Source organism: Hypanus sabinus, chromosome 6 (genome assembly GCF_030144855.1).
Source record: "Hypanus sabinus isolate sHypSab1 chromosome 6, sHypSab1.hap1, whole genome shotgun sequence".
Taxonomy (NCBI): Eukaryota; Metazoa; Chordata; class Chondrichthyes; order Myliobatiformes; family Dasyatidae; genus Hypanus; species Hypanus sabinus.
The window spans coordinates 118,499,386-118,518,713 of NC_082711.1; the positions used below are offsets into that span (position 1 = coordinate 118,499,386).

General features: G+C 48.9%; 1 protein-coding gene across 1 annotated transcript in view; it reads right to left on the minus strand.

The window, feature by feature from the left end:
• Nucleotides 1–19,328, minus strand: part of LOC132395787 (SLAM family member 5-like) — an 87,405-nt gene that overhangs the window by 34,076 nt on the left and 34,001 nt on the right. Inside the window, exons 2-3 of the mRNA XM_059972826.1 lie at nt 14,970–15,290; nt 20–304 (exon numbers count right to left, since the gene is read on the minus strand). Of these exons, the coding sequence (XP_059828809.1) occupies nt 20–304; nt 14,970–15,290 (606 nt within the window). The remainder of the gene's footprint in view (nt 1–19; nt 305–14,969; nt 15,291–19,328) is intronic.

The following is a 19,328-nucleotide window of genomic DNA, read 5'->3' on the forward strand; positions in this document are numbered from 1 at the left end:
TCTTTACTCTGACACTCACCAGATGTGTCCAGTTTGCAGATGTCCTTCAGCTGGATCTCTGCCTTTCCATTACTGATGGGGTTCCTGGCCTCACATTTGTACACAGCGTCCTTGACCTCTGCAGTGTGATGAACCTCTAGCATATTTCCGAGTACCCAGATGTGCCGCGTGCTGCCATTTACCAAAGTTTCTCCTTCCCACCACCACTTGAAGCTGGTGGGGTCACCTGAGGTCACGGTGCAGGTCAAGGTGAGGTTGCAGATCCCAGTGGTCTGAACTATGATGTTTGCTCCTGACACAAGCTCTGAGGTTGGAACAGAGAGATGCAAGATGAGTAAAGGAAATCTTTGTGGACACTTCAATCACCAACTTCCCCATCCCATGCTGAACAGTCCCAAGTGAACATAAAGCTGATCCCAGTTCATATCCCCCCACCCGTTTAACCCTTCACTCATCTTCCATTCAGCCAGTTGCTGCTAGAGGAAGTTCCCACATGTGCTGTGCCCTCCATCCCAAAAATTGCCCAGGCTCATCCACAAGCACTCAGCTATGTCTTGTTGATGGCTCTGTATGCTGGGAATTCTCTCAGTTCCATGTCTTTTGTTGCTCCTGTGAGTGGTCCTGAATCTGGACCAAGAGCAGTAACCATGGGACTGTGACTGGCACAGAGCTAGACTGGAACAGTGTGCAGTGTTCCAGAGTGAACCTGACACTGGAGATCCTGGGTCACACACCTCCTCCCCCATTCATCAGCTCACAGACCAGGGCCATGGGGATGTTGTTTCCCATCTCACATTCTGAGAAGGGAAACAAGGCAGAGTGGGGAGTAGGATGCAGTGATGGGCAGTAATTTGGGATGACAGATTCAGCCTTCACTCAAGGGCAGCACTCCGAGTACAGCTGCAGCTTTGCAGAGCTGGAGACCGAGGTTCAATCCTGATCTTGGCTGGTGTCCGTGTGGAATTTGTATGTTCTCTGTGGAACGGCTTTGCTTTCCCCCGGGAGCTTTGGTTTCCTTCACATGTCAAAGTCATTAGGGTAGGGAAGCTTATTAGCCATTGGACATACATTAGCATTGGTCTGTATATAAGCAGGGGCACCTGGGACAGGTTGATGAGAATGTGGGAGGATCTAAAAGATGGGACTAGTGTAGGATTAGTGTGAATGGGCAGATGGTCAGTGGGGATCAAGAGCTTAAAGGCTTTTTGTGTTCTGATCATGGACTAACGGGCTTTTCCTGTTCCGTGTATCTTATGGGCTTTTCCTGCTTCTTATATCTAAAGGGTTTTCCTGTACCGTACATCTGATGGGCTTTTCCTGTTCTGTATGTCTACAGGGCTCTTTTTGTTCTGTATATTTGACAATCTTTTCCTGTTCCTGCATATTGAAAGGGTTTTTCCTGTACTTGTCATGGTCCCTTCTGACAATTGCCCACCCTGGCTATTTTCCTCAGGAACTGGGCCTCAATCAGCTCATTTAGTTTCCAATCATTCCCGGCTTCCACTAACTACAAACACCTGATTTCCATCAGCAAATGCCGTATAAAAATCCTGTGACCACAACAAGGAGCTGCCAGTTTGTTTGGTCGACTTGTGTATGAGGAACTTTGTTCCATGGTTCTTAGGACTATCAGTTCTGAGTCTAGCATCGTCCCTGAATTCTCTACTAAGACTGAGACTCCAGGTAAAGATTCCCTTGGCACCCATTCCACGCTCGCTACGACTGTAATACCTCCCGACTCGGCCTCAGCTCCTGTGTTCAGCACTTGGATTCGTTCCACCGCCACATCCTTGCAACAGAACGAACTGGCCACAATGAACCCAGCAGACACGGATGCCGTACAACAGGCCCTGGCCAGCCAGGGCTACCTATTGGGCCATCCCATGGTCCACCTTACCTTCTTCAACCAGCCCTAACCTCTCTCCCCCTTCCGTTCCTTGCAGAGCTCCCGCTCCTACTGTTCTAGTGAGTCCGATGACACTCCCTTCAACCCCCCCAGACTCGGATGCAGATCCCGGCTACCGTGACTTTTCAATGACAGTCTCTGTCCCTTTCCGCTTTGGTGAATTCCGGCACCGAGGGCAATCTGCTGGACGAGGACATAGCCTCCCAGGCTGGAATACCTCATGTGCCGCTAACTACCCCCCTGGAGGCCCGGGCCCTGGATAGAAAACTGTTGGCTCGGGTGACCCACTGATCCTATCTGGCAACCATTGGGAGGAGGTACAGTTCAGTCTCATTCGTTCACCTCAAGCCCCAGTAGTTCTAGGGAACCCATAGCTGACCCAACACAATCTCCACATCGGCTGGTATACCGGGAGGATAGCCAAATGGAGCCAGTCTTGCCACACCAACTGTCCGCGGTCAGCTCCATCTCCTAGGGAAGCTACCGTGACCCCGTCTGTCTCGGAACCCCTCTACTTGTCCCAAGTCCCCACCGAATACCAAGACCTGGGACCAGTATTCAGTAAACAGCGGGCCCTTTCCCTGCCTCCGCAGCGACCATATGATTGTGCCGTCGACCTTCTCCCTCGCTACCCACCAGTCGCCTTTTTAACCGATCCCGACTGTAGAGAGAGGCCATGGAGAAGTACACCAGCGAGTCCCTCGCGGCGGGCATTATCAGACCTTCATCTTCCCCGGCAGGCGCCGGTTTCTTTTTTGTAGAAAAGCAGGACGGGATGCTTCACCCTTGTATCGACTACCGAGGCCTAAATAATATAACCATTCAGAACAAGTACCCTCTAGCCCTCATTAGTTCGGCATTTGAGCCCCTGCACGGAGCCACCATCTTCTCAAAGCTGGATCTTCACAACACCTACCATTTAGTCAGGATGAGGGAGGGGGACTGTGGTGAACTACATATACCTGTCTGGACACGCCCCCCCCCCAGCTGACTGCTCCTGTGGCTTCTCCCACGGACCCCGGTATAAAGGCGAATCGAGACACAGCCCCGGCTTCAGTCCCCAGAATGTAGTATGGTGGTCAATTGCTGCTTGTTCTTTCTTCCAGCCAATAAAAGACTATATCTCGCCTCACGTCTCCGAGAGTTATTGATGCTGCATCAGGGACAAATGGAGGACGGCCTTCAATACATCTCTGGGCCACTTTGAAGATTTGGTCATGCCATTTGGCCTCACCAATGCTCCCTCCATTTTCCAAACCCTGATCAGTGATGTACTGAAGGACTTTATCAATCGGTTCGTATTTGTTTACCTTAACGATATCTTCTTGCAGCCCCCAAGAACACATACACCATGTCCGTCAAGTCCTCCAGAGACAGTGGGAAAACCAGTTATTTGCAAAGGTGGAAAAATGTGAATTCCACGTCCCTTCGGTCAGCTTCCTAGGCTCTATCATTGAAAGCGGACCTCGAGAAGATCCGGGCGGTGGAGGAATGGCCCAGACCCACGACATGCAAACAACTTTAACGATTTCTGAGGTTTGCAAATTTCTACTGCAGATTCATCAGGGACTACAATCGAGTGGCAGCCCCGCTTACCCCGCTTACCTCACCTACCACATTGTTTTGCTCGGACTCCGAAGCGGACTCAGCATTCACCGACCTGAAGAGGCATTTCACCACCGCTCCCATCCTGGTCCATCCGGACCCATCCCGTCAATTCATCATTGAGGTTGACGCCTCTGACTCCGGTTTACCCTCACGAACCGTCCAGGATCCAAGAACGGGAAGCCAGACGTGCTATCCGGCCAGCATGACTCCAAGGATGACACCTCCAGTCCCGAGACAATCCTCCCACCATCCTGTGTGATGGCCACCCTCACTTGGGACATCGAGGGTAAAGTAAAGGAAGCCCAGGAAGACCCTGACCCTGGCAATGGACCCGGCATCACCTGTACGTGCCCGTCTCCGTCAGGTCTCAGGTTCTCCAATGGGGACACACATCCTGGTTCGCCTGTCACCCCGGGAGTGATCGGACCCTGGCTCTCCTGAGGAAGCACTTTTGGTGGCAGTCCATGGAGGGGGACACCCACTCTTATGTCTCGGCTTGTCCCATTTGTGCCCGGGGAAAAGGCCTCTCATCGACCACCGGCGGGTCTACTTCGTCCTCTACCTGTCCCTGGTTGTCTCTGGTCACACATTGCCCTAGATTTTGTCACTGGTTTACCCCCTTCCCGTGGAAACACCACTGTCCTCACCGTGGTAGACCGATTCTCCAAGGCGGTGCACTTTGTGGCCCTCCCGAAACTCCCTTCCTCTCAAGAAACGGCAGATCTTCTCATCCACCATGTCTTCTGCCTCCACGGAATCCCTGTGGACATTGTCTCCGATCAAGGTCCCCAGTTCCTCTCGCAGGTATGGAAGGCCTTCTGTCAAGCCTTGGGTACATCGGTCAGCCTGTCATCTGGCTTCCACCCCCAGACGAACGGGCAGACGGAACGGGTCTACCAAGACCTGGAGACCACACTAAGTTGTGTAACGGAAAACAACCCATCGACCTGGAGTGACCACCTCCCATGGGTTGAGTACGCCCACAACTCCCTTGTGAGCTCTGCCATTGGGAGGTCTCCGTTTGAGTTCTCCCTTGGGTACCAACCCCACTCTTCCCCGCGCAAGAAGAAGAAATTGCAGTACCGTTGGTTCAAGACCATATTGATCGGTACCTTAAGATTTGGGAGGAAACATGCACGGCCCTACTCAGATCAACAAATCGAAATCAAAGACAGCCGACCGACACCGGACTCCGGCGCCAGAGTCATCCCACTCAAAAATAAACATAGGAAACACGCCCTTCGCTTCCTGGGACCATTCAAGGTTGAAAGGGTTATCTATCCCACAGCGGTCCGCCTATAGCTGCCAGGGTCCATGCACATACACCCAACTTTTCATGTGTCTCAGTTAAAGCCAGTTTCCGTCAGCCCCTTGTGTTCCCCATCTGAGACTCCTCCCCCTGCCCGTATCAACGACAACCATCTGGCATACACTGTCCGACGACTACTAGATGTGCGCTGTAGGGGCAGGGGTCTCCAATACCTGGTAGACTAGGAAGGGTACAGTCCAGAAGAGCATTCCTGGGTCCCCCGCTCCTTCATCCTCGACCCCTCATCCAGGATTTTCATCCGGACCATCCAGACAGGCCTGGAGGATCGCTTGGAGGCTCCCGTTGAGAAAGGGGTACTGTCATGGTCCTTTCTGGCAATTGCCCACCTGGCTATTTTCCTCAGGAATTGGACCTCAATCAGCTCATTTAGTTCCAAACATTCTCAGGTTCACTAACTACAAACACCTGTTCTCCATCAGCAAATGCCGTATAAAAATCCTGTGACCACTATAAAGAGCTGCCAGTTTGTTGGTTGACTCCTGTATGACTAACCTCATTACACAGTACCAAGGACTATCAGTTCTAAGTCTAGCATCATTCCTAAATTCTCTACAAAGACTGAGACTCTGGGTAAAGACTCCCTTGGCACCCATTCCATGCTTGCTACGACCGCAACGCCTCCCGACTCTGCCTCCGCGCCCGTGTTCAGCACTTGGGCTCATTCCACCACCACGTCCTTGCAATAGTTTTGTATATCTGCAAGGTTTTCTCCTGTTCTGTATATCTACAGGGCTTTTCCAGTTCCGTATATCTACAGCGCTTTTCCAGTTCCGTATATCTACAGCGCTTTTCCAGTTCCGTATATCTCCAGGGCTTTTCCAGTTCCGTATGTCTACAGGGCTTTTCCAGTTCTGTATATCTACAGGGCTTTTCCTGTTCTGTATATTTACAGGGCTTTTCCAATTCTGTATATCTACAGGGCTTTTCCTGTTCTGTATATTTACAGGGCTTTTCCTGTGCCATATACCTAAAGGACTGTTCTTTTTATGACTTTAAATGCAGAAAATATTAATGAGAGTAATGAGAAAGTGAAATTCATGGCTGGTTCTTTGTAGCAGAAAAGCAATCAGTTCTATGTAAATTGGAATCAAATATGCCTTTCCACTCCATGATCTCTGAGCCCAATCTTATTTTCAATATCTCAGAGTCAGACCACACCGGGAGCACCGTCTATGGTTCCAGTCTCCATATCCCTGGGTCAGACCCACACCAAGAGCACCGTGCACAGTTCCAGTCTCCATATCCCTGGGTCCAACCCACACCAGGAGCACCGTGCACATTTCTGTCTCCATATCCCTGGGTCAGACCCACACTGGGAGCACCATGCACAGTTCCAGACTCCATATCCCCGGGTCAGACCCACACCAGGAGCACCGTGCACAGTTCCTGTCTCCATATCCCCGGGTCAGACCCACACTGGGAGCACCATGCACAGTTCCAGACTCCATATCCCCGGGTCAGACCCACACCAGGAGCACCGTGCACAGTTCCTGTCTCCATATCCCTGGGTCAGACCCACACTGGGAGCACCGTGCACTTTTCCTGTCTCCATATCCCTGGGTCAGACCCACACTGGGAGCACCGTGCACAGTTCCAGTCTCCATATCCCTGGGTCAGACCCACACTGGGAGCACCGTGCACTTTTCCTGTCTCCATATCCCTGGGTCAGACCCACACTGGGAGCACCGTGCACAGTTCCAGTCTCCATATCCCTGGGTCAGACCCACACCAGGAGCACCGTGCACAGTTCCTGTCTCCATATCCCTGGGTCAGACCCACACTGGGAGCACCGTGCACTTTTCCTGTCTCCATATCCCTGGGTCAGACCCACACTGGGAGCACCGGGCACAGTTCCAGTCTCCATATCCCTGGGTCAGACCCACACCAGGAGCACTACGTACCGTTCCAGTCTCCATATCCCTGGATCAGACCCACACCGGGAGCACTGTGCACAATTCCAGTCTTCATATCCCTGGGTCAGACCCACACCGGGAGCACGGTGCACAGATCCAGTCTCCATATCCCTGGGTCAGACCCACACCGGGAGTACCGTGCACAGTTCCAGTCTCCATATCCCTGGGTCAGACACACACCAGGAGCACTACGTACCGTTCCAGTCTCCATGTCTCTGGGTCAGACCCACACCGGGAGCACGGTGCACAGTTCCAGTCTCGATATCCCTGGGTCAGACCCACACTGGGAACACCGTGCACTTTTCCTGTCTCCATATCCCTGGGTCAGACCCACAATGGGAGCACCGTGCACTTTTCCTGTCTCCATATCCCTGGGTCAGACCCACACCGGGAGCACGGTGCATAATTCCAGTCTCGATATCCCTGGGTCAGACCCACACTGGGAGCACCGTGCACTTTTCCTGTCTCCATATCCCTGGGTCAGACCTACACTGGGAGCACTGTGCACAGTTCCAGTCTCTGTATCCCTAGGTCAGACGCGCACCAAGAACACCGTGAACAGTTCTATCTCCATATCCCTGTGTCAGACCCACACTGGGAGCACCGTGCACAATTCCAGTCTCCATTTTCCTGGGTCAGACTCACACTGGGAGCACCGTGCACAGTTCCAGTCTCCATATTCCTGGGTCAGACCCACACTGGGAGCACCGTGCACAGTTCCAGTCTCCATATCCCTGGGTCAGACCCACACCAAGAACACCGTGCACAGTTCCAGTCTCCATATCCCTGGGTCAGGCCCACACTGAGAGCAGCATGCACAGTTCCAGTCTCCATATCCCTGGGTCAGGCCCACACTGAGAGCACCATGTACAGTTCCAGTCTCTATATCCTTGGGTCTGACCCACACTGGGAGCACTGTACACCACCTTATTACCCATATCCCTGGTTCAGACCACATTGTGAGAAACATACTCAATTCCAGTTCCCATCTTCTTTGCTTGAACCACAGTTTTGGACTCTCTTGGTCAGACCACACTCAGAATCAGAAATTACTTTATAATGCAGAAAACGGACATTCAGCCAATCCCAGCTGTGGCAGTTGGGATGGATCTGTCTAGCACTCTTGACTCTGAGCTACGGGGGTGCATGGCTGCACAGTGGCTGAAATACTCCCCACATGTAGCCTATGTTGCTGTGTTAACTGGAATTGGATGCAGCTAGGGAACGATTACAGAATGTGAAAGATTTTCTTTATTGTCCTGTCTTTCATTATATCCTTCAATTCATAAAATCAAAAGAATGTGATTTTTCAACTTTCTAAATATTCATAGTATGCACATTAAAGAGAAATTTAATGTGCTGTGAAGTTTCCAGGCTGTTTAAAGTTTTCCTGTTGAGAACAATGGTGGGTCCGCGCAGTTGTAAAAAATGTTTGCGTGAATGCTGATATCCAGCTTGATCCCAGCTTCCTACCGTGGCTCCATCCCTGCAGGTCACAGTGTCTCAATTCACCTGTGTGCTGCTTGGATGTGGTAGGGCCTTTGCCTTCTCACCCTACCCATCAGCAAGTCCCAGATGTCCTGGCCCTCTTTGAGAAACCCCTTGATTCTGTCTCCTTCCACCACCGCAAATTCCAGAGTGAACCTGACACTGGAGATCCTGGGTCACACACCTCCTCCCCCATTCATCAGCTCACAGACCAGGGCCGTGGGGATGTTGTTTCCCATCCCACGTTCTGAGAAGGGAAACGAGGCAGAGTGGGGAGTAGGATGCAGTGATGGGCAGTAATTTGGGATGACAGATTCAGCCTTCACTCAAGGGCAGCACTCCAAGTACAGCTGCAGCTTTGCAGAGCTGGAGACCGAGGTTCAATCCTGATCTTGGCTGGTGTCCGTGTGGAATTTGTATGTTCTCTGTGGAATGGCTTTGGTTTCCCCCGGGAGCTTTGGTTTCCTTTACATGTCAAAGTCATTAGGGTAGGGAAGCTAATTAGCCATTGGACATGCATTGCCATTGGTCTGTATGTAAGCGGGGGCATCTGGGGCAGGTTGATGAGAATGTGGGAGGAATTAAAAATGGAATTAGTGCAGGATTAGTGTGAATGTGCGATGGTCAGCGTGGATCAAGGGCTTAATGGCTTTTTGTGTTCTGATCAGGGGTTAGAGGGCTTTTCCTGTTCCGTGTATCTACAGGGATTTTCCTGTTCTGTATATCTACAAGGTTTTTTTCTGCTCCATATATCTGAAGGGCTTTTCCTGTTCTGTATATCTAAAGGCTGTTCTTTTTATGACTTTAAATGCAGCAAATATTAATGTGAATAATGAGAAAGTGAAATTAATGGCTGGTTCTTTGCAGCAGAAAAGCAATCAGTTCTATCTAAATTGGGATCAAATTTGTCTTTCCACACCATGATCTCTGAGCCCAATCTTATTTTCAATATCCCTGGGTCAGACCACACCGGGAGCACTGTGCACAGTTCCAGTCTCCATATCCCTGGGTCAGACCCACACCGGGAGCACCGTGCACATTTCCAGGCTCCTTATCCCTGGGTCAGACCATACTGGGAGCTCCGTGCACAGTTACAGTCTCAATATCCCTGGGTTAGACCCACACTGGGAGCACTGTGGACAGTTCTGTCTCCATATTCCTGGGTCAGACCCACACCGGGAGCACCGTGCACATTTCCAGGCTCCTTATCCCTGGGTCAGACCATACTGGGAGCTCCGTGCACAGTTCTGTCTCCATATCCCTGGGTCAGACCCACACCGGGAGCACCGTACACAGCTCCAGTCTCCATATCCCTGGGTCAGACCACACCGGGAGCACTGTGCACAGTTCCAGTCTCCATATCCCTGGGTCAGACCCACACCGGGAGCACCGTGCACAGTTCCTGTCTCCATATCCTTGGGTCAAAACCACACTGGGAGCACTATCCACCACTTTATTACCTATATCCCTGGTCCAGACCACATTGATAGATAGATAGATAGATAGATAGATAGATAGATAGATAGATAGATACTTTATTCATCCCCAAGGGGAAATTCAACATTTTTCCAGTGTCCCATACACTTATTGTAGCAAAACTAATTACATAAGTATTTAACTCAATATAAATATGATATGCATCTAAAATCACCCTCCCAAAAAGCTTTAATAAATAGCTTTTAAGAAGTTCTTAAATAGTTACTAAAGTGCATTGAGTGGTAACTTAAGCTCAGTCCTAACCCCGGCACTTTAACATGTCTTGCCCCTGGTGGTTGAATTGTAGAGCCAAATGGCGTTGGGGAGTAATGATCTCTTCATCCTGTCTGAGGAGCATTGCATTGACAGCAACCTGCCGCTGAAGCTGCTTCTCTGTCTCTGGATGGTGCTGTGCAGAGGATGTTCAGGGTTTTCCATGATTGACCGTAGCCTACTCAGCAACCTCTGCTCTGCCACCAATGTCATACTCTCCAGTTCTGTGCCCATGACAGAGCCCGCCTTCCTTACCAGCTTATTAAGACGTGAGGCGTCCCTCTTCTTAATGCTGCCTCCCCAGCATGCCACCACAAAGAAGAGGGCGCTCTCCACAACTGACCGATAGAACATCTTCAGCATCTCACTACAAACATTGGATGACGCCAGCCTTCTGAGGAAGTACAGTCGACTCTGTGCTTTCCTGCACAGGGCATCTGTGTTGGCAATCCAGTCTAGCTTCTTGTCTAACTGCACTCCCAGATACTTGTATGTCTTAACCTGCTCCACACATTCTCCATTAATGATCACTGGCTCCATATGAGGCCGAGGTCTCCTAAAGTCCACCACCATCTCCTTGGTCTTGGTGATATTGAGACGCAGGTAGTTTGAGTTGCACCATATCACAAAGTCCTGTATCAGTTTCCTATACTCTTCCTCCTGACCATTCCTGACACACCCCACTATGGCCGTGTCATCAGCGAACTTCTGCACATGGCAGGACTCCGAGTTATATTGGAAGTCTGATGTGTACAGGGTGAACAGGACCGAAGAGAGCACGGTCCCCTGCGGCGCTCCTGTGCTGCTGACCACCGTGTCAGACCTACAGTCTCCCAACTGCACATACTGAGGTCTGTCTGTCAAGTAGTCAGTTATCCAAGCCACCATGTGTGAGTCTACTCCCATCTCCGTTAGTTTGTGCCTTAAGATCCTGGGCTGGATGGTGTTAAAGGCACTAGAGAATTCCAGGAATGTAATCCTCACAGCACCACTGACCCTGTCCAGGTGAGAGAGGGATTTGTGCAGCAAGTACGTGATAGCATCCTCCACTCCCACCTTCTCCTGATACGCAAACTGAAGAGGATCCCGGGAGTGCCTGGTTTGTGGCCTCAGATTCTGTATTATCAGCCGCTCCATGGTCTTCATCACGTGCGACGTCAAAGCAACAGGTCTGAAGTCATTCATCTCCCTTGGTTCTGGTTTCTTCAGTACCGGGACAATACAGGATGTTTTCCACTGTCTGGGTACCCTTCTCTGCTCCAGGCTCATGTTGAAGATGCGCTGAAGGGGTTCTCCCAGCTCAGACATACAGGCCCTCAGTAATCGTGGGGATACTCCATCCGGTCCAGCCGCCTTGCTGGTACAGATCTTCTTCAGTTGACCTTTCACCTGTGTAGCCGTAATCTTGGGCGTGGGTAAGGTCTCCTGTGAGTGGCTATTTTCCTGTGAGGGAAGTGAGAGGGAGGACGAGTAGAGAGACAAGCCTGGTTAGGAGTTCTGTGGTGAGGATGAGATTGTGCTATCGAACCTATTGAAGAAGTTATTCAGCTGGTTCGCTTTCTCCACATCTCCACTTATGTTTGCCCCCCGTTTTGCGCCGCATCCGGTGATGATCTTCATCCCGTCCCACACCTCCTTCATGCTTTTGTTCTGCAGCTTTTGTTCTAGCTTCCTCCTACACTGCTCCTTTGCCCCCCTGAGCTGTACCCTGAGTTCCTTCTGAACTCTTTTAAGCTCCAACTGATCGCCATCTTTAAAGGCCCTCTTCTTCTGGTTTAGGAGGCCTTTGATGTGGCTAGTGATCCAGGGCTTATTATTGGGATAGCAGCGAACAGTTCTAACAGGAACAACGGCGTCCACACAAAAGTTAATATAGTCCGTTGTGCAGTCAGTGACCTCCTCAACGCCCCCACAGAGCCCCCCTTGCAGTACATCCCACTTGGTAGTACCGAAGCAGTCTCTCAGGGCCTGTTCAGCTTCAGGAGTCCACTTTCTAAAAGAGAGTGTGGTAGTGGGATGCCTCATCACAATTGATTTATATCTGGGCTGTAACAAAACCAGGTTGTGATCTGCTTTCCCCAGTGCAGGCAGCGGGGAGGCACTGTATGCGTCCTCTACGTTTGCATTCAGTAGGTCAATAGTCCTAACTCCCCTGCTGTAACAGTCCACATACTGGGAGAAAGCAGGTAGTGTCGTGTCCAAAGCCACATGATTGAAGTCCCCTGTGATTAACACCAGTGCCGCAGGGTGCTTTGTCTGAAGCCTAGCCACAGCGGAGTTGATGACATCACAATACTAAACAAATACTAAACATAAAGCACTACGACTAAAAACAAACAAAAAAAAATTATCAAGTTCTCGGGAGCAACTGGAAAAGGCTGCCGCACAGGTCGGCGCCGTGGGTGAAAAGCATGGCAGCATTGTGAGAAACATACTCAATTCCAGTCCCTAGCTTCCTTGCGTTTTGGACTCTCTTGGTCAGACCACACTCAGAATCAGAAATTATTTTATAAAGCGGAAAACGGACATTCAGCCAATCCCAGCTGTGGCAGTTGGGATGGATCTGTCTAGCACTGTTGACTCTGAGCTACGGGGGTGCACGGCTGCACAGTGGCTGAAATACTCCCCACACGTAGCCTATGTTGTTGTGTTAACTGAAAATGGACGCAGCTAGGGAAAGATTACAGAATGTGAAAGATTTTCTTTATTGTATTGTCTTTCATTATATCCTTCAATTCATAAAATCAAAAGTATGTGATTTTTCAACTTTCTAAATATTCATAATATGTGCGACACAGAAAAATTTGAAGCGCTGCGAAGTTTCCAGGCTGGTTAAAATATTCCTGCTCAGAACAATGGTGGGTCCGCGCAGTTGTAAAAAATGTTTGCGTGAATGCTGATATCCAGTTTGATCCCAGCTTCCTACCGTGGCTCCATCCCTGCAGGTCACAGTGTCTCAATTCACCTGTGTGCTGCTTGGATGTGGTAGGGCCTTTGCCTTCTCACCCTACCCATCAGCAAGTCCCAGATGTCCTGGCCCTCTTTGAGAAACCCCTTAATTCTGTCTCCTCCACCACCACAAATTTGTGCTTCGTGTCAACCCGACTGTCCAGGAAAACAGGTCCTCGTGAGCTTGTATTCAATCCTCTGTTTGGTAGTAAGAGTGTAATCTTAAACACACAGATGCTGGAAATCCAGAGCAACACACACAAAATGCTGGAGAACTCTGCAGGTCAGGCGGCATCTATGGAGAGGAAGCCTTCCTCAAGACTGGATAGGAAAGGGAAAGAAGCTGGGATAGAAAGGTGGAGGTGAGTGGGGTTCAAGAAGAGGTCAGCAAACAGGCTATCTCCAGAGATCAAGGGAGAGGAGAGAGAGGTCAGAAATAGACTTAGTCAATCTCAGGGTGGAAGTTGGAGGCAAAGTTGACAAACTCCCCCCATCTTCTTCCCCCTTCCTTTCCAATCCTGATGAGGGGGTCTCGGCCCAGAACGTTGACTCTTTTTCCCTCTCCATAGATGTTGCCTGACCTGCTGAGTTCAGCCAGCATTTTGTGTGTGTTGCTCTGGGAGCAGAATCTTCCTGCTCTTACATTCTTATCCTTAACTGATAAATAACATTCTGTTTGCCTGTTTAACCCCCAGTGGTCTGAGTTTTAAAGGTGTGTGGACACACGGACTGATGTTCTGTTGAATCTCCACGCTGTGTATGACAGCAGCTCAACGCATAAAATCCATGGTCAAGGGATCAAGTTGTTGTTCAGACCAAAGATCAGAATGGGAAAGAAATGTGATCTTTGGCTGTGGGATGATGGCTGATGGGCTGTTTTGAGTATCTCCAAAACTGCTGATTTCTGGGATTTTCATGCACAACAGTCTCAAGTTTACAGAGAAGGGTATGTAAACCAAAAAAAAATCAATGACCAACAGATCTGTGAGCAAAAGTGCCTTGTTAGTGAGAGCAGTCAGAGGAGAATGGCCAGACTTGGTTTTGAAGTGGACAGGCTCCAGCAGGAGAACCCCACACCCTGCGGGTTCCACTCCCCCATCTAATAAAGAGAGCACTGACTCTACTTTTACATGACTATCAGTGTCCTCAACTCTCCAACACTTTGGGCAGAAACTCTTCAGAATAGAGAATGACAGCTACGGGGGAGAGCAGTGGCAAATGGAGCTGAGGTGTAGTGGGGCCGAGGCAATGCAGGGCTGGGGGAGATTATGAAGTGCCCCGGGACAGGGTGTGCACAGTACATAGAGCGAGGTGGAGATCACTTTACTAGGTACACGTACACCTGTTCCTTCATGTAAATGTCTAATCAGACAATCCTGTGACTACAGAAAGTTGTAAACTCTACCATCAGGGGCATTAGCCTCCCCAGCATTGAGGACACCTTCAAAAAGTGGCATCTACCATTAAGTACCCCACTACCCAGGACATGCCCACTTCTCATTGCCTACATCAGGGAAGAGGTACAGGAGCCTGAAGTCACACACTCATCATTTCAGGAAAAGCTTCTTCCCCTCCCCCATCAGATTTCTGGATGAACAATGAACCCATTCACTCGACCTCACTACTTTTTCCTTTCATTGCTCTCTGTTTTGACTGGTTATTTAATTTTATATATATTCCTTATTGTTAATTGGAGTGTTTTTATCATGTACTGCTGCCTCGAAACACTAAATTTGATGACATATGCCAGTGATATTGAAACTGATTCTGATTCTGGTTCTGTTCTAATTGTACGTGTTTGTACCACACTTCTCCCCGTATGCTGCTTCTCCAGGTTCGGGGCCACAGGGTCACCCTGCACGGCCACTGGCCTCATCTCCAGGGATGCAGTGGATGTGTTCCCCCAGCCCTGCACTGTCTCAGCCCCACTACACTGGGACCGTGAGCCCAAATGTGGACACAGGCAGACAGTACATGATCTGCCCTCACCCATTAATCCAGGACCCTACACAGAGGTTTTACTCACCGTACACCTTAAGTTGGATACGCTCTCTGCGTTCGTCTCCTGAATCTCCTGCTGTAACAATGACCTCGTATTCATCAGCATCCTCTTTCCTCAGATCATGGATTTCCAGGCTGAAGTTTCCGGAATGAAGAGTTATTCGGTTGTTGTAACTGGTATTAAAGTATTTAATCGACCGTTCCAAGTATCGTGCTATCTTTGTGCTGGATGATGACCTTCTCCACACAACCTCATCCATGTCCTGTCTGACTGGGATCGAAGGAAGCAAGGAAACCGAGTGTCCCAGGGTTCCATTCACGATGGCAGGGGAAGCTCCAGTCCTGGCTGAGGAGACAAGAGGAGGCAGTCAGAATGTGAGCTCAGTGACCGGAGGAGGAATCAGAGCTTGCAGGATCACAGACACAGGGGCAGGTCATGCGGCCCATTGTCTGGCTACTGGCCCACGAGTGATCAGCCCCACAGTTCCTCCATCACACAGGGAGCTCATGGGGGGAACAGAGTGAAGATTCTCTGCAGCCAGGCCTGAGAATTGAAGTCATGGAGGTAGAGAGATGGTAAAGGAACTCGGTCAAGTGAATGGTATTGGTGGAGAAGGTAGAAGCATTTGGGGAGTTTGAACAAAAGAGGAATAGAGCAACACTCTTACAGTTCAGCGCATTGGAGTTCAGAGTCAACTCTGGCATCCTGTGTAAGCAAGTTTCTCCGTTCTTACCGTGAGTCCACCCACTGCCCAGAGACATACCGGTTAGAAGGTCAAATGCTCTTGTAAATTGTCCTGCAGTTAAGCTCAGGATAACTTGTTGGGTAGCTCGTCTGGCCGTAAGGACCTGTCCAAGTCATATCTCTAAACCAATAAATAAATTGTATGGGGTAAATGGGAGGGTGTGAGCCATGTGGAGGAAGGGATTTCTGAAAATGGTAAAAGACATAAACGGTGAGGTGGAGAATCGAATACGAGAGAGTCTGAGGTTGGTAGCTTTGGAATAGAGATGGGCATTAGAAACGGTTTAAAGCAGTGATGATGTTGCTTTGTTCATGTCAGTCGTGATGCAGGCCTTGGTACAATTAATGAAATTAAAGGCATGTGCAAAGTAATTCAGTAATCTGGGAACTTTAACAGGGAAAATTACGAACATCTCATTCTGTACTGTATAAAAGAAAGAACTGCTTATTTGGAATCCAGGATGCCCTGATTGTGAGGCAGACTCCCCGTGATATATTTTATAAATAAAGTGGGTTTGATCCTCGTTTTCATGGAGTCCAATATCAAAATAGTTTGTTCATTAAACAGCAGGAATTAATAGCACAAGAAAGTCTGTGGGCACAGGGAATCCAAAGCAACTCAAACAGAGTGCTGGTGGAACTCAGCAGCTCAGGCAGCGTCTACACAAATGAATAGAGAGTCAAAGTTTTGGACCAAGACACTACTTCAGGACTGAGAGGGAAGGGGGAAGGTGCCAGAATAAAAAGATGAGGGGAGGGAAAAGAGGCTAGCTGAGAGGTGGTAGGTGAAGCCAGGTGGGTGGGAAAGGTCAAGCGCTGGAGAAGAAGGAATCTGACTGAAGGAGAGTAGACCAACGAAGTGAGACTGCCTGGAAGTGCAGGTAATTCTCAGTACAAAACACTCTCTGCTGTTAGTCTAAGTTTAGTACACTGGAGTATTAGATAATTCTGTCTATCTCTGAGAAAAAAGAGTGAATAAACCTTTACAACTTGTATTAGTAGAGTACTGTAGGGACATTGTTTCTGTCCCAGACTACCCATAGTCACAGTGTGGAGTTCTGTAATGATATTGCTCACACCTCAGACTGTATCCAGTCATATCTGTGACCAAGATGATGACACCAAACCTAATATTTACAATTTTGACAATGATACCAAATGAAGTGAGAATTAGAGTTGTATTGTGAGTGTAATGATGTTTTAAAGTGACAGACAAGCTGTGGGGTGAGTAAGATCATGACAGGTGCAGTACATTGCTGAAAAACATGAAGTTATCCTCGATCAAAAAGACAGAAATACTAAGTTTAGAAAATGTTGTTCAAAGGAATTGATCCCCTGTGCACATTGTCACAGGAAATCAATGTTCAGATCAGGAGGCACTTTGGAAGGCAAAAACAAGAGATTCTGCAGATGCTGGAAATCCAGAGCAACATACAGAAAATGCTGGAGAAATTCAGCAGATCAGCAGTTGACATTTGGGACCGAGACCCTTCATTGGGATAGGAAAGTATAGGGAAAGATGGCAGAATAAGAAGGAGGTGGGAGGGGAGATGCTCGACAAAGCGGTCCCCCAATTTACGTCAGGTCTCACCAATGAAGAGGAAGCACTGGACAGAATTGATGTCTCGAGTGGATTTGCAGGTGAAGTGTTGTCTCACCTGGAAGGTCTGTTTGGGGCCCTGAATGGAGGTCTGCCCTCACTCCCACTGAGAACTTCTGTCGAAACGTTCAGAGGTGGCACAAGTGCAGAAAGAGAGAGAGACTCTGAAGCAGGTCAGCAGATCTCCGACTTCCATGAGAAATGTTGCAGAATTTGAGAAGAAGAAAATCAATAAACACTCAGCCATTGGGCCTGTTAACTGAGACTGAAAGCTAAAAGGCAACACAGCGACTGCAAACACTAAGTGAATAACGCTCCTTTACAGCATCAAACAAAATGGTAGTCCTTTATCCAGGCAAGTACCAGGGTGAGCAGAGCGCAACATGTCACTGTGCATCTGAACAAGACCTGAGAGAATAGGACCAACCAAGTGTGACAGTGGAAAAGTGTGTATGGAACCGGAGATAGCAGAGGTAATTAATGATTACTTTGCTTCAGTATTCACTATGGAAAAGGATCTTAGTGATTGTAGGGATGACTTGCAGCAGACTGAAAAGCTTGAGCATGAAAATATTAAGAAAGAGGATGTGCTGGAGCTTTTGGAAAGCATCAAGTTGGATAAGTCACAGGGACTGGAAGGGATGTACCCCAGGCTACTGTGGGAGGCAAGGGAGGAGATTGCTGAGCCTCTGGCGATGATCTTTGCATCATAAATGGGGGTGGGAGAGGTACCAGCGGATTGGAGGGTTTTGGATGCTGTTCTATTATTCAAGAAAGGGAGTAAAGATAGCCCAGGAAGTTACAGGCCAGTGAGTCTTACTTCAGTGGTTGATAAGTTGATGGACAAGATCCTGAGAGGCAGGATTTATGAACATTTGTAGAAACATAATATAATTAGGAATAGTCAGCATGGTTTTGTCAAAGGCAGATCATGCCTTACGAGTCTGATTGAATTTTCTGAGGATGTGACTAAATACATTGATGAAAGTAGAGCAGTAGATGTAGTGTAAATGTATTTCAGCAAAGCATCTGACAAGGTATCCCATGCAAGGCTTATTGAGAAAGTAAGGAGGCATGGCATCCAAGGGGCCATTGCTTTGTGGATCCAGAACTAATTTGCCCACAGAAGGCAAAGAGTGGTTGTAGACGGGTAATATTCTGCATGGAGGTCAGTGACCAGTTGTGTGCCTCAGGGATTTGTTCTGGGACCCTTATTCTGTGATTTTTATAAATGACCCGGATGAAGAAGTGGAGGGACAGGTTAGTAAGTTTGCTGATGTCACACAAGTTAAGGGTGTTGTGGATAGTGTGGAGGGCTGTCAGAGGTTACAGCAGGACATTGGTAGGATGCAAAACTGGGCTGAGAAGTGGTAGATGGAGTTCAACCCAAATGAGTGTGAGATGGTTCATTTTGGTACGTCAAACATGATGGCAGGATATAGTATTAATGGTAAGACTCTTGGCCGTGTAGAAGATCAGAGGCATCTTGGGGTCCGAGTCCATAGGACACTCAATGCAGCTGTGCAGGTTGACTCTGTTGACTCCATACAGTGTATTGGCCTTCATCAATTGTGGAATTTAATTTAGGAGCGGAGATGTAATTTTGCTGCTATATAGGACACTGGTCAGACCGCACTTGGAGTACTGTTCTCAGTTCTGGTTGCCTCACTATAGGAAGGATGTGGAAACCATAAAAAGGGTGCAGAGGAGATTTACAAGGATGTTGCCTGGATTGGGAAGTATGTCTTATGAGAATATGTTGAGTGAACTCAGCCTTTTCTCCTTGGAGCGACGGAGGATGAGAGGTGACCTGATAAAGGTGTATAAGATGATAAGAAGAATTGATCATGTGGATAGTCAGAGGCTTTTCCCCAGGGCTGGAATGGCTAGCATGAGAGGGCATAGTTTTATGGTGCTTGGGAGTAGGTACAGAAGAGATGACAGGGGTAAGTTTTCAACGCAGAGAGTGGTGCGTGTGTGGAATGGGCTGCCGGCAACAGTGGTGTAGGCAGATACAAAAGGGTCTTTTAAGAGACTGC